At 49.6% G+C, this 14,282-nt stretch overlaps 2 protein-coding genes across 2 annotated transcripts; both read left to right on the forward strand.

Moving 5' to 3' along the window:
* Positions 1 to 5,558: 5,558 nt before the first annotated feature.
* LOC132223551 (protein mono-ADP-ribosyltransferase PARP16-like) lies at positions 5,559 to 6,985 on the forward strand (the record flags this gene model as incomplete). The annotated part of the gene is made up of 1 exon (XM_059678676.1): positions 5,559 to 6,985. A coding segment is annotated over one exon (810 nt), but the record flags the coding sequence as incomplete, so codon positions are not given.
* Positions 6,986 to 11,173: 4,188 nt separating this feature from the next.
* Positions 11,174 to 13,747, forward strand: LOC132223552 (uncharacterized protein CXorf49 homolog). The gene is made up of 2 exons (XM_059678677.1): positions 11,174 to 12,376; positions 13,667 to 13,747. Exons 1-2 carry the CDS (start codon positions 11,174 to 11,176, stop codon positions 13,745 to 13,747), a joined length of 1,284 nt encoding a protein of 427 aa, XP_059534660.1.
* Positions 13,748 to 14,282: the final 535 nt, after the last annotated feature.

The following is a 14,282-nucleotide window of genomic DNA, read 5'->3' on the forward strand; positions in this document are numbered from 1 at the left end:
TTATGGGTTCTCTTGAGGTGTCTGAAAGGGAGCATTTCAAAGGTGTGTTAATCTAGATGCATAGAAACAATGGGCAGGGCTTGCTTAAGGCAAAGATAAGCCTTTTACTAAAAAAGTTATGTACCTGGGGCATGACACCCCACCATGACCTGTCCAGTTAGGAATTTATGATCAAATCCTCTGGGGAGCTTACTCTCCATAGAACTCCTTTTTGTCATCCACAAGATAAAATGCATCTCCAAGAGTTTCAAGGCAATTTAATTGTTTCCAAACCCAACCTTATTTTCATATACATCCTTTCCTTTCATGTTAAATTGTTAATCACTGAAATATGTGTACCCTAATTAAAAATGAGCCAGATGTACTTTCAGCTTACTCCTCTGCCTATATAAGCACCTCTCACTTTTTCGAAGTTGGAGCACTGTTTCAAGGTTTCTTGAAGATCTGCTCTCAGGCTACAGTCCTCAGATGGGCCCAAATAAAAATTCTTTACATTTCCAGAGATTCAGTTTTCTTTTCATTGACACTTGTATTCCCAGAATAAATCCCACTTAGTTATGGTATATAATACTTTTTATATGCTTCTGAATTCAGTTTGCTAATATTTTGTTGAGGATTATTTCATTTATATTTAGGAGAAAAAATGATCTGCACTTTTCTTAATTTTGGATGTTTTTGAGTGTCTTTGGCATCAGAGTAATTGTTTTGTGCTGGTCTCAGCTTATTAATGATACTATTGGCTAGAAATGCCTGGAAGTATTAGGACCCTGGACCCAAGGTGAGCCCTCTTTCTGAACCAATGTTGTGGCTGGATCAGCATTTGTGGTTCTTAGCATGACTGAGAGAGAAACCTCAGCAGTAAACATCAGGAAACTTTGAAAGAACAAGGTTTATTACTTACAAGTCCTGAAGGGTACAGGGCCACTTGGCAAGGTTGCAGATAAAGAGTACTTGAACTTGGGCTCTGCTTTTATTGGAGTCGAGGGTGAGGGGCCTAAGGTTTCACAAGTTACTCTTATTTGATGAATTCAAAACATAGGAACAGGAATTAAAGTGCAGGAAAGGGAAAAAAAGAGTGGTCAGAGATCTCTAAAACAAAGGAAACTTCAGGGGTGCGGCAGCGTAGCTCTTTATTCAGTCCTGTAGCTGGCAATGCATTTACTCGAGATATCTGTCTTTGAAGAGGATGTCTCGGCAATTTAAAGCTTAATATCAGGCACTTGCACTACAATAAAAAACCCAGCTGTCAGGGGTTTGCACTACAGTAATATTGGCCTAATAGACCTGTGGCAGGACAGTAAGAAGCTATGAAAATTCCTGGGCAAGTGGAAGGGTAAACTGAGACAAGAGAATTAAACAAGGCCAAACAGTTTGGGCAGTTTGTGAATCGTGACCTTATCTTCCCCAACCAAGGAGACTTGGATGCAAATGGTTAATGGCTCTCCTCCTTAACCATAGAATACATGGCTTAAATCACCCTGGCCTGGGAAAATAGAGAACAAAGACCCCAGCTAAACCCAAGGACAAATATCACTTGGGGGATGCTAAGGAAGCAAGAGGGGAAGGGTTTAAGAAGGGGAGAGTTTTCTCCTACTAAACAAAGAAGTCAGCTGTCTTTGGGAAGGTGTGTTGAGGGTGGAGTTTATCTCACTCACTGAACAAAGAAGTCAGTAGTCTTGGTACTTGCCTAGATAAAATCGCCAGATGTTCTCATAAATTCTGGAAAAAGCCACAACAAAGAAAAAGGGGGACTTTGAAATCTAGTCTGTGGCCCAAGATATCTGGCAAAGGAACTTTGAAACCTATAGACAGAAAACTTCCACCAGGTGAGGTGCTCAGATTAGCTGGGTTTCCCACTTGTGCTTTATGTCATGTATTCTTAATAAATTTGCTTGCTTTGCTACAATGTTGCTGTCTGTCATTCCTCTGAAACCTTTCTTATGAGATTGACAGGAGCCGAGGAGGGGACAGCCCCTCTCCGATTCAGAGCTGTCCGCTAACATAGCTAATTTGAAAGTGTCCATTCCTCATCTATTATCTAAAAGAGTTCTGAGGAGTGTTGTTATTATTTCTACCTGAAATGTTTGATAGAATTAAGCAGTAATGCCACCTGGACAGGACCTATTCATTGTGGGAATATTTTCAGTTATTAATTTATTTGACTTTTTAAATCTTTTACTGATTCTATGTAAAATGATAGAAACAGAGTCATTTCAAAATGGAGTCCAAGCCTCCACCTCAGAGGAATTGCCTTGCACATACCTCTTACTCCTCAAACCTTTGGAATGTTTGAAGTGGACAAAATAACCTTTGGACTGGGCCAAAGCAACATTGTATTCCAAACAACTGTTTGTAAAACAGGAAAGCAGATGAAAGGACTGAAAATTAAGGACATTCTTTAGAGGTTGCACCACCATGTATAGCTAACGAATAACTTAGCTTATTTGCACTAATAGAAATTTCTTCCTTCTATTCATGTAATGATTGCTCTTCCTTTTCTCATAAAAACCCCTTGCCTTCACCCCATACTCAGAATATTATCTGGGTTTCTGCCTGAATCAGTGCTTCCTGAATCTACTAGTATTCTTTGATCTCCAATAAACACTTGTTGCCTCTCCCCTTAGCTTTTGTTTTCAAGTTAACAAGTCTGATTTGGAGTTTGTGTCTTCCCTCAAATGTTCTCATTGCATCTTGTGTATAATTTGTTCTCATAAAGTTGTCACACTATTTTCTTCTATTTTTTTCAACTTACATAGAGTCAGTGGTGCTGTTTCTCTTTTTAATCCTGATTTTGGTGATTTCTGAGGAATCTCTCTTTTTTTTTAAGTATATTTTATTGATTTTTTTTTTTTTTTTTTGTTTACAGAGCGGAAGGGAGAGGGATAGAGAGTTAGAAACATCGATGAGAGAGAAACATCGATCAACTGCCTCCTGCTGCACACCCCCAACTGGGGATGTGCCCGCAACCAAGGTACATACCCTTGACCGGAATTGAACCTGGGACCTTTGAGTCTGAGGGCCGACGCTCTATCCACTGAGCCAAACCGGTTAGGGCTGAGGAATCTCTTTTTCTTCCTGGTCAGTTTGCCTAAGATTTGTGATTTTTTATTATCTTTTCAAAAACCAACTTTTGGTTTCATTGATTTTATGATGACAAATTCAGAATAAAGATTACCTCTGAGGGGGGCAAAGAGAATGGGATCAAGAGGACTACAGCAGACTTGCTAGGTAATAGTGTGTGAACAAACACTCCTAAAATATTTGATGAGGGAATGAAGGACTCCTAAGTATGTATTTCTAACTTTGACTACTCACTGGAGCTCCAGAATCAAAATTTTGAAGTACAATCTGGATAATTCCATTAGCATGTCCTATAAGATCCTCAACCTTAACACATCTAAAAACCATCACCTCATTCCCCAAACTGCTCAACTTCCTGGAGACTGACTGCCATTTCTAAGGTGACTGTACAGTAAGGAAAAGACAAATACGCAGACCTATCTGATGTCTGTCTACTGAACTTCACTTCCTCTTGAGCAAAAGCAAGCTGACCAACTCTTTTTGATGTTGCTGTTGCTTAAATTTTTTTTATGAAAGTATAGTTGGTTGGCATATAATATAGTATATTAGTTTCAGGGGTACTGTGTTGGGCTGCATATCTGGCGCTTCGGCCAGGTCGGGCACGCTGTCCTAGAACATATAGACAGGAAGGTACTGACATCAGGCCACGCCTTGAGATATGGTCTCATGGCCCCTTCTTTCTCAGAAGGCCCGGAAGTCTCATTCCAAATTTGGGAGGCAAAGGACTGGAAAAAGTATAAATAAAGAAAGTTTCCTCCATATTGGGGGCCCAGAATTTGAAAGACACATTTTTCTCTGGGCCTCCACAGAATTTAATAATAAAATGTAACTCCTGTAGTTGGCACTGCAATTCAGCCTCTGCTTTGGCAGGGTGCTGTAACTGTAGTCGCTGGCCATGGAAGTCGGCACTGCAGTTCAGCCTCTGCTTCGGCAGGGTGCTGTAACTGTAGTCGCTGGCCAGCTTAATAAAGGCTCCTAAATTTTGATCTGAGTGCCTGGTGGTCGTCTCCGCGGGTTACCCCATTACAGTACAAAATAAGTGATTCAACATTTATATACCTTATTATGTGAAAATTAAAAACAGAAACACCATACAACCCAGCAATTCCACTTCTGGATATTTATCTGAAGAAAAGGAGAACACTAATTCAAAAAGATGGATGTACCCCTATGTTAATTGCAGCCTTATTTACAATAACCAAGATATGGAAGAAAACCAAGGTCTATCAATGGATGAATGGATTAAAAAAAGAACGTGCTACATATATACAATGGAATACTAACCAACCAACTCTTTTATTCTCAGTGGCCTTTAGGGAAATAGACAATGTTCAGAGACAGATGAGGCAGAAACTATTTGCTCAGGTAGTTCCCCAGGAAATCCCCAAATCGGATGCATGCTCCCCAGGAAGAAACTGGGAGGTGGGTTTTCCTCCTGCTCAGTTCCTCAGGGGAGTGTAGCAGTCCAAACTGTCGCCTTTGTTCTCCAAAGCCCCCAACCTAGCACCCTTTCCTGTCAGTGCTTAGATTTGGGCAAGACAGAAACAAGTCCTTCGGGCAGCCTCTCAAAAAGGCTGAATGGAGGATGTATGTTTCTTTCCTCTCTGTCCCTCCCCAGGGAGAAGCTGAGGATCTGGGAGTTTTCTCCCAATTGCCACACTGTGCTGGGAGGAGGGATAATGTGTACTAGTCTGAAACATTACTTTTTTCAAAGCAGTCCCTGATCTGTGGTGCTTAGATGCTGGCAAGGAAGAAACCAGCCTCTTAAGAAGTGTCTCTGGAAAATTGGAACATTGGATGTATTGAAACAGTTTTCTCTTTCTCTCCTGAGGGAGAAGCCACTGAGCTAGGAGTTTTCCTCCTGCACATTGCACTGTTGGGGGAGAGACTCCGGTAAGTGAGAGCCATGAATTTTCCTACCCACTTCAACGTAGTTGGTTTGTCGCTCCCCTGGGGTGCACAAGCTTCTTAACTGGTTTCTGGATTTCTCACAAAGGGAATTGGGCATGTGCCATCCTTGAGTCAGTGTCGCCATGGGGGAAGGAGGATGTGAGGCTTCTTACTGCACCATCTTCCTGATATCACCCTCTGATTCAGATGTTATAAATGAGTAAATTACGTGGTATGTGAACTATATCTTAAAAGGTGTTTTTTTAAAAAAAATCCTCTGTGCTGTACAACTGAAACTAATATGAAATAATGTTGAATGCACACTGGAATAGGAAAACAAAATAAGAAAAAAGAAAAATTAAATAAAAGTTTTAAAAAGATATATTTAAAAAAGAAAAGAAAATGGAAACAAAGGCCACAAACTGGGAAACAATATTTGAAAAACACACTTATTATAACTTTGTTTTATTTTATTCATTTTTAGGGAGAAAAGAAGGAAGAGGGAGAGAGAGGACAAAAACATTAATATGAGAGAGAAACATTGATGGGCTGCCTCACACAAAACGCAGAACTGGAATCAAAACTGAAACCTGGGACTTCAGCTTGCAGATGCCAGCAAGTTAGCCAACCTGAAAGAGCTTCTCCAGTCCTCTGAAGATAAAGACAAAGGGGCCTGGGACCTGCTGAGCTGGATTTTATCCTCAAAGGTCCTGACAGTCCACAGTGCAGGGAAGTCAGAGTTTGAAAAGATCCAAAAGCTGACTGGTGCCCCTCACACTCCTGTCCCTGTGCCGGACTTCCTATTTGAAATCGAGCACTCGGACCCAGCGAATGCCAAATTTTATGATACCAAAGGAGAACGAGACCTAATCTACGCCTTCCATGGGAGCCGCCTAGAAAACTTCCATTCCATCATCCACAATGGCCTGCACTGCCACCTGAACAAGACATCCTTGTTCTGGGAAGGGACCTACCTCACCAGTGACTTGAGCCTGGCCCTCATTTATAGCCCCCATGGCTATGGGTGGCAGCGTAGCCTCCTTGGCCCCATCCTCAGCTGCGTGGCTGTGTGTGAGGTCATAGACCATCCAGATGTCAAGTGCCAAACCAAGAAGAAAGACTCCAAGGAGATAGATCGCAGGAGGGCGAGAATCAAGCACAGTGAAGGGGGAGACATCCCTCCAAAGTACTTTGTGGTCACCAACAACCAGCTCCTGCGAGTGAAGTACCTGCTGGTGTACTCACAGAAGCAGGCCAAGAGGGCTTCAAGCCAGCTGTCCTGGTTTTCCAGCCATTGGTTTACGGTCATGATATTCCTGTACCTGCTGCTGTTGCTCATAGTGAGTGTCATCAACTCCTCCACTTTCCAACACTTTTGGAATCGTGCGAAGACATAATCTTTCTGGGCCGGGAGTGGGGACCACCTCCACCATGTGCCTTGTTTTGTACCTCCCATGCCCCGCATCCAGCCAGGTTGAGCCTGGGGGCCAGTTGGGGACCACAAGACAATTTTCATATGCCATAAATGTATCGATTGCCTTTGATGATGCTCCAGCCACACTCCGGCCAAGGGGGACCACTGGGCCCTCACTCATAGGTTTTGGGGAGCCCTCCTGTCTGCTCCTGCCTAAACAGCCCTAGGAGTTGGCTTTTCCATCAGGGCCAAAGGAAAAAGTCCTGCTGCATTTGAAAACAAAGTGTCCAAGCTGTCAGTGGTATGTTTACAATCGCTCCCGGCGGACGTTGGCCCTTTCTCTAATGCCTTCTGGAAGACGGAAAATGCTTAGTGGGGATGATAAATCACTAGGCGGTTGCCTTGTTTTGACTTGAGACCCTCAAGAGGAATAGTCATGTTTTTCATAAAAATCGGTGGGGATCGGTTTTTGAATTCCATCCACCTTTGTAAGTACAAAACATTTTCAGTTTTCTCAAATCAACAAACAGCATTCTGCTGCAGCTGTAACCCCATGCCCAACCATGGATGAGAATGGAAGGAGTCAGAGTTCTGATTAAAAAATACAAACCTAAAAAAACAACAACAAAACAAACCAAACAAACAAAAACAAAAAAAAAACCTGAAACCTGGGCATGTAGCCTGACCAGAAATTGAACCAAGAGCCTTTGGTGCCCAGGATAATGCTCTAAGCAACTGAGCCACATAGGCCAGGGCAACACACATATTATAAAAGGCTTATATCTGAAACAGAAAATGAACATTCAATGTTCAACAATACAAAATTAAGCAACTCAATAAGTAATGAGCAAGAAAATGGAATAGACACTGTGCTAAAGAAGACAATGGAAGACCAGGAAGCAATTGAGAAGATGTTCAACCTCATTCATCTTAAGGGAAACACCAATTAAAGCCACAGTGAAATGCCACCACATGCCTATAAGCTTAGCTAAAATGTAAAATAAAATACAGAGAATGCTAGTGCTAGAAAGAATGAGGAAGCACCAGAACTATCGTGCATTCTTGGGGAGAATGTAAAATGATATTGACAAACTGAAAAACATTTTGTACGTCACTTATATAGTTAAAAATATACTTACCATTTGCTCCATCCAACAAGCCGAGTCCTAGATAATTGCCCAAGAGAAAGGAAAACTAATGTGGACAGCAAACCTGTTTGCATATGTTCATAGAAGCTTTCCCAGCTGCTTGGGTGACAGTACACTGGGACTGGACGAATACCCAGACATATCTAGGACTACTGGACACAGAGTCTAAGCTGACATTGATCCTGGAAGCCCAAAGTGTCACGATGGGCGGGGGCGGGGGAGCTGTTTGAGAGGGGCTTGTGGGAATAGAGTCTGGTTCACAGTGAGCCGACCTGGTGTTTCGATCAACAGATGAACACAGTGGTCGTTTCTCCAGCACCCAAGTTATGTGCCAGTGGTACACTTGGCAGTTAGAGCAATGAATCCCAGAGGGTCATTGGTCTGTGGGGTAAGAGCTATCGTGGTGGGGAAGGCTAAGTGAATCCCCTGATACTGGCCTCAGCCCAGGCCAAGATAGTAGGTCAAAACCAAAAATGGGGATATTGCCGGAAGGGCGTTAGCAGAGATTGGTGAGGACCTACAAAAAGCAGGGAAACTGGAGCCAGTAGAGCCCCAGGGATGAGGAGAGTGGGGGAGGTGTGGAGAAGTTCTAGGATTCTCCCTGTGGGGTAGAGAGGGAAGGAGGATGGGAGGGAAGAAATGGAAATGGCCAGAGGGATGCTGAGGCTTCCAGTGGATGGATGGGTAATGTTTCCTAGGACCGTGGTGGGTACAGGAGATTTTGCTATAGCCTTCCTCATCCATCTTAGCAGGTCGGAAATAGCACACCATGTCTTTAAAAGTCACTGGGAGGAGTGGGGGAGGGCATCAGCTACACACAGGCAGAGGTTGGGGGGAGGGGAGGCAGGGCACACTTGAGGAGGAGGATCAGAGATTTAGAGTGTACCCAATCTCCCTGCTGCATAACCTTCTCTATCAGAGCCAGAAAAATTGGGTCTTTGAGTGCCCTCTTGCAAGAGGTGTTCAGACAGCTCCGGCCTCTCTAGGAGATCAGCCAGAGTAGGCTGCAGGAGGGAGAGGCGACTGGAAAGACAGAGGAGTATGGCCCGACCAGGCATGGCTCAGTGGATGAGCATCAACTTATGAACCAGGAATTCATGGTTGGATTCCTGGTTAGGGCACATGCCCAGGTTTCAGGCTCGATCCCCAGTAGGAGGTGTGCAGGAGGCAGCCAATCAATGATTCTCTCTCATCATTGATGTTTCCATCTCTCCTGTGCCGAGCCAGCTCAGCCAAGGGTTCAAAAGCCTGAGTGAGGGCAGTGAAGGATGAAGAAATGACAGACAAAGAGAATAAGCTGGATCTAGGGGTGGATCTTCCTGTGCCTGGCTGAGGCCACAGAGAGAGATCCAGAGGCAAGCTGAGCCTTTATTTTATAGCCAGAGGTAAACAAGGCAGTGGTCACCATAGTTACAATGTTCTTGTGAGTTTCACTTGTTTTGGCAGCACTTGCTACATCTCCCTCAGCCCATTAGCTTCCCAGATAAGATTTAGGGAGGGACATAAGGTCAAGCCTAATTATGCTAAGGGGACTGTGCCCTCTAAGCTGGGACTGGTTCGTAGCTTTGCCAACAGGTCAGTCCGAGGCTGAAACCTAGAGCCGCGCCCTACATTCTCCCTGTCCCTTCCTCTCTCTGAAAAAAAAAAAAATATATATATATATATATATATATATATATATATATATATATAATGTTTTTAAAGACAGGGGAGTATGAATGGGAAAGAGAGGAAGAAGTGTGGAAGGAAGGGAGGAAGGCTGTTGGAGTAGGGGTTGGGTGGCAAGCAAGTGGAAATTCTAACACTGGAGGGCCTTATAGAAACCAAGGCAGGGCCAGGGCTGCTCAGCTCAGGAAAGCTGGGAAGCTGGGAAGCAGGCGGTTCAGGAAAATTTGAGAGACAACTGGCGCCCTGGCGGGCTGCCCACTGGTAAGCATTGGCTGTGCGTCCTCCCAGGCCTTTATATCATGTCTGTAGGCACACCTATATGTACTCTCAGACCTTATATCAGATTGACTAGTTTCAAAAGACAAGTTAAAAATGTGTATCCGAGGCCATTGCTCTGCAGCTTGCTGTGTGCCTTTGGAATCTGTGCATTCTTTGGACTGGGGCGTTTTCATCTACCCAGTGAAAAGATGTAGGGTGCATACACTACACTGCATTCATCCACCTCCTTCCTGGTGGGAATTTAGAGTGTTGCCAGTGTTTCCCACCACCCTTGAGCATGTGTCCTGATGCACTACACGTACCAGCGTGTGTCCAGAAGGTGCACTCGGCAGAGGTCCATGCCTGGTCATGGAGGGAATGGGCGCTTTTTCATTTTTAAGATTTTCTGCTCCAAAGCAAGGGCTCTGGAGCGGGACTGTCTTGGTTGCTTTGTGATCCTGCCGCTGATCGCTACAAGCCCAATGGCCTTGAGCCAGTGGCCGAACCTCTCAGTGCCAGCTTCCTCACCTGTAAGAGGGTGGTGACGGCGAGTACTTCAATCGTAGCATGGTCGGGAGGATGTGTTGCTATTGATCTACAGCGCTTAGAAGAGTGCCAGGCACGTAGCAAGGGTTGTGTAAGGTGCTTTTCCCGGATTCTGCGCAATTGCCTCCCCAAACGGTTCTTCTGTGCCTGCGCACAGGCCGCCGCTCCCCTCCCCCCAGGCCCCCCACCTCGGCCACTTCACAGTGGGCCAAGCACGGGCTTGCTCATAACCTCTCCCACCCGTGGGACGGTTAAGCTCTGTGATTATTGCAGACCTGCTGTGAAAATGGGTTTACGGTTTGCGTCCGTGTCCCCAGGCTCAGTGATGGTGAGCATCTTTTGGGGTGTGCACTGGCCATGGGGAGTCCCCCTTCTTTGAACTGACTCAGAGTGGGGGCGGGGCTGAGGGAGGGGGCAAACCCCAGCCCTTCCACCAAACCGGCCCAGCAACACACAGCCCTGGGCCGATTTGACCACCCATCCTAAGGGAAATGGAGTTGCGACAGCGACCCTGCCGCCCGTAAATGCCTCAACTTTTGCTCCCCGGGCCTTTATGGAAAATGTATGTGGACCCACCGCTGACCCAGCGCTCGGGTGTGCGTTTCCCTGTTGGGTCGTGAGTGTTGTTGCAGAAGAGTGGCTGGTGCTTCACCTCCATCCTGAGCTTGCACCCTCACCACCCATCCCTCGACCCACCCCCCAAACAGGTGCATCATCTCCCCGCTTCGTACATGGGAAGCGGAGGCTAGGTGCTTTGACTCCAGTCGGACAGTAGGTGCCTGGCAGGGGGAGGCGGGGCAGGAAGTGATGGGAGGAGCCCGCCTATGACCACACTCCTCCACCGGATTGGCTTCCAACTGCCGCTGTGACGTCGCACGCACGCACGCATGCACGCACGCCTGGACCAACCAGAGGCCCTCCACCCTATTGGCCAGGGCCTGGGGGGCGGGCCTAGAAGGGGCGCACTGATTGGCAGGCGGCAGGACACGCACCAATGAGAACGCCTGGACGTTGATGGCTCTTGGGAGTCGCGCACGCGTGGAGGCCACCGCGTGAGCTGCCTGTGGTGACAAAGGCTCTCTCGGAAGGTCAAGGCCTCGCGCTCCTGCCGCTGCCTGTGCTCAGGGCGACCGTTTACCCTGTGCCTGGGCTGTCGGGACTTGGCGACATGAGCTCCCCCAACAAGGACGAGGGGTCTGTTTGGGGAGTGGGGTCCCACCCAGCGGGCGGGGAGCAGGCCGGTGGACTAGGCCCTACTTGGGGGACGCCCCTGCCCAGCAGCCAGGACGAGGGCGCGTTCTCAGACCTCGAAGGCTTCCAGGACGAGCGGGAAGTGATGGAAGGGATGCTTTGGGGTTGCGAAGGCCGACCTGGCTCCCCGGCCGACTTCGACGGGGGCCCTCTCGACTACCTTGCCGAGGAGGCCGCGGTGGCCACCCTGCAGCAGCTGACCGACCGGGATCACCTGGCTGTCCGCAGAAACCCCTCCCCAGAGAGCTGCTGCGACTCTGAGGCGTCCGCCCTTTGGGTGGACTTGCAGGCAGGTCCCGAGGGTAGAAGCTCGCAGGCCTATGGTCTGGTGGGATCTCGGCGGCCTTCCACAGCCCGGCTGCCCGTCATGGAGCCTGCGGGAGGCCGGGCCTGGGGAAACTGCGAAAGAGGAGCTAAGAATAGGTCAAGGGTCACCGTGGGTCCCCAGTGGTCCTCGGAAGAAGGCCTGGTGGGCTGGCCTTCCCACTCCGAGTCATCAGATGAATTCAGCGAGCTGTACCTGCTGAGTTTGAGCCTCTATGGCAAAGGAGGGGGCCAGGCCAAACCCAGGAGCCTGCAAGACACACCCAGACACTCGGGTGCCCATGCCAGGGACAAGTTCCTTTGCATGCCAAGTTCCTCTTTCCTGCCCTCCGCTCCCCCACGACTGGCTTCAGTTGGGGCGAGGCGGGCTGTTGGAGAGCTGGACGTGTCCCGTGGGAAACCCCAAAGTGTGGTCTGCGGGAAGGCGGGGAGCAGGCCCAGCTACCTGCCCGGAGCCGCTGCTGCAGGCAGCCCGCCCAAGGCCACTCCTGGAAGGAAAGTGGCCCAGGAGAAGAAATCCCTAGCGGGGGCCTCCAAAGTTGCCCCCCAGGGTACCTTCCCTTCCTGGGGGCAGGGAGTCTCAGCAGCTGCCCTGGAGCCAGCCACCTTCCCCCCAGTCGCTGGTGGTCCGGTGCTTGGGAGGGGCAAGGGGTATTCCTTGGACCCTTTGGGAACCACACAGCCCAAGCACACCGGCGCTGGGCAGAAGAAGTCTGGGGCCAGGAGGAAGAAGGGGTCCCTGCCGGTGGTGGTAGAAGAAAAGGAACCGCAGAGCGACCCAGGCCCAAAAGTCCAAGTGAGTATGAGGCCATGGTCCTCCCCGCTCCCCAACCCGCCCTGCACTTCTCTAGGCATGCTCCCTCTGTCCCTCCTCAGGGCTTGTCATTGGGCACCCTGGGTCATTAGGATGCCAGATCTGGGTGGTTTTAGCCAGGGCAAACCCTAAGCTAGCCCTCCATGTGTGCCAGGCACCATTCTCCACACCTGGCAAGTTTCCCCGCTAGGGTGGTAGGGAGGGCTGGGGCAGCTGGTTTGGATCGGGGGACCCCTTAAGACTTTGGGCCCCAAAGCTTCAGTGTTTAGAACCATCGGCTCCCTGACTCCTACTTGCTAGCTGCTCCCCGAGCTGTCCTTGCAGGGGGCCGTGGGCTGTCTCAGCACCCCACTGTTGTGTCTAGCTCAGCCTGGCCTCCTGACCGGGGCTGACTGAGGGCGAAAGTGCTGATGGGGTCCGCCTCTGAACTGCCTTCCCTATTCCCTGCCTCACCCCAGCCCCTACACACACACACACACACACACACACACACACACGCACACGCACACGCACACACACACGCGCACACACACACCCACACACATCCCGAGTCCAAATAAGTGAGAAATTTTTATTTCGTCCTCAGACACACAGTCCAGGGCCATTCTGCCGAGAATGCAGCAGCGGTGAAGGCCAAGGCAGAGCCGCCGGGGTTCCAGGACAAGCACAGCCCTGGGCCCTGAGCCAGGGAGAAGTCCTGCCCAGAGGGCCCACAGCCTCCAGTGAGTCCCGTGGGTCTGCTGGGAGCGGCGGGGAGAGAGGCTGAGGAGGGAACCCTCCTGCTCTGGCTCCACCAGGGGCTCAGCCCTGCTCCCTGCCTCCCTGCCTGCCCAGACAGCTTCTCCCACAGGAAATAGGGTGTCTGGACAGGGCAGGGCTCGAGGCACTTCATCCTCTGCCTGGGGTTTGTGCACAGGGGTGACTCTCGTGGCTGTGCCCCAAACTGCCACTCCAGACACAGAGTTTCAGCGGAACAGGGCCTTTTCCGATAGGTCGTGTTGGGCCACTGGGCTCGTCCCAGGGGCTGGTTTTGCCTGCAGCTCTGCAAGCATCCAACCCAGGGCCACACACAGTGTTGGGGACCACAGCCGTGGGTGGGCTGCCCCTGGGGAACAGGCGAGGCAGGCCCAGAGAGAAGGGTGGAGCTGCTGGGCAGAGCAGGGGCAACTTGCTGCCAGCAGAGGGGGGTGCTGCCTCACGTGAGACCCTGCTAAGCCCTTTCCACCTCCCTGGGAGCTTTGGGAGCTGGATTTGGTGTCCTTTCCCTCTCAGGTGACCAGGCACCACGTGGACATCCCCCAGCACCGGAAAGGCAGCAGCAACCACCTGGAGCAGAGGGTTGTCCTCGGGTAACGCTTCCTCTGGCTCCTAGAAGTGCATTTCTGAGCTAGACTGTGGGTTGTGTGTCCAGATTAAACCGACCCGTGCCTGTCCCCTCTCCCCACACCGCCGCAGCCGCTGCCCCATCCCACACCTCCAGGAGGGCATGCACCTCCTTTTCCCACTGAGGAGCCCATGCGGGGCTAGCCCAGGTGGTGGGGGCGGGGTGTCGTCGAGGGGAGAGGAGGCCTGAGTATACTAATCATTTCTCTTTCTCTGGTGTCTGCTGGCCTAGTGCCCGGAGCTGCAGAGACAAATATACGACCTTAGACAGCAACTAGGTAGGAGGAACCTCTGGCTGGGGCAGGGGCAGGGGCAGGGGCAGGAGCAGGGGCAGGGGCAGGGGCAGGGCCAGACTTCAGTGCCTTAGCTTGGGGCTGGGGCAGGCTGCAGGTACAGGCGGCCTCACAGGGCCCAACATTCCTGTGGGGAGGAGAACTCAGCACGCCTGGCCCTGGAGCCTACTGTGCATGTACAGCTAGGTGTGTGGACAGAGAGGAAAGAAAGT

This window comes from Myotis daubentonii, chromosome X (genome assembly GCF_963259705.1).
Source record: "Myotis daubentonii chromosome X, mMyoDau2.1, whole genome shotgun sequence".
NCBI classification, from domain to species: domain Eukaryota; kingdom Metazoa; phylum Chordata; class Mammalia; order Chiroptera; family Vespertilionidae; genus Myotis; species Myotis daubentonii.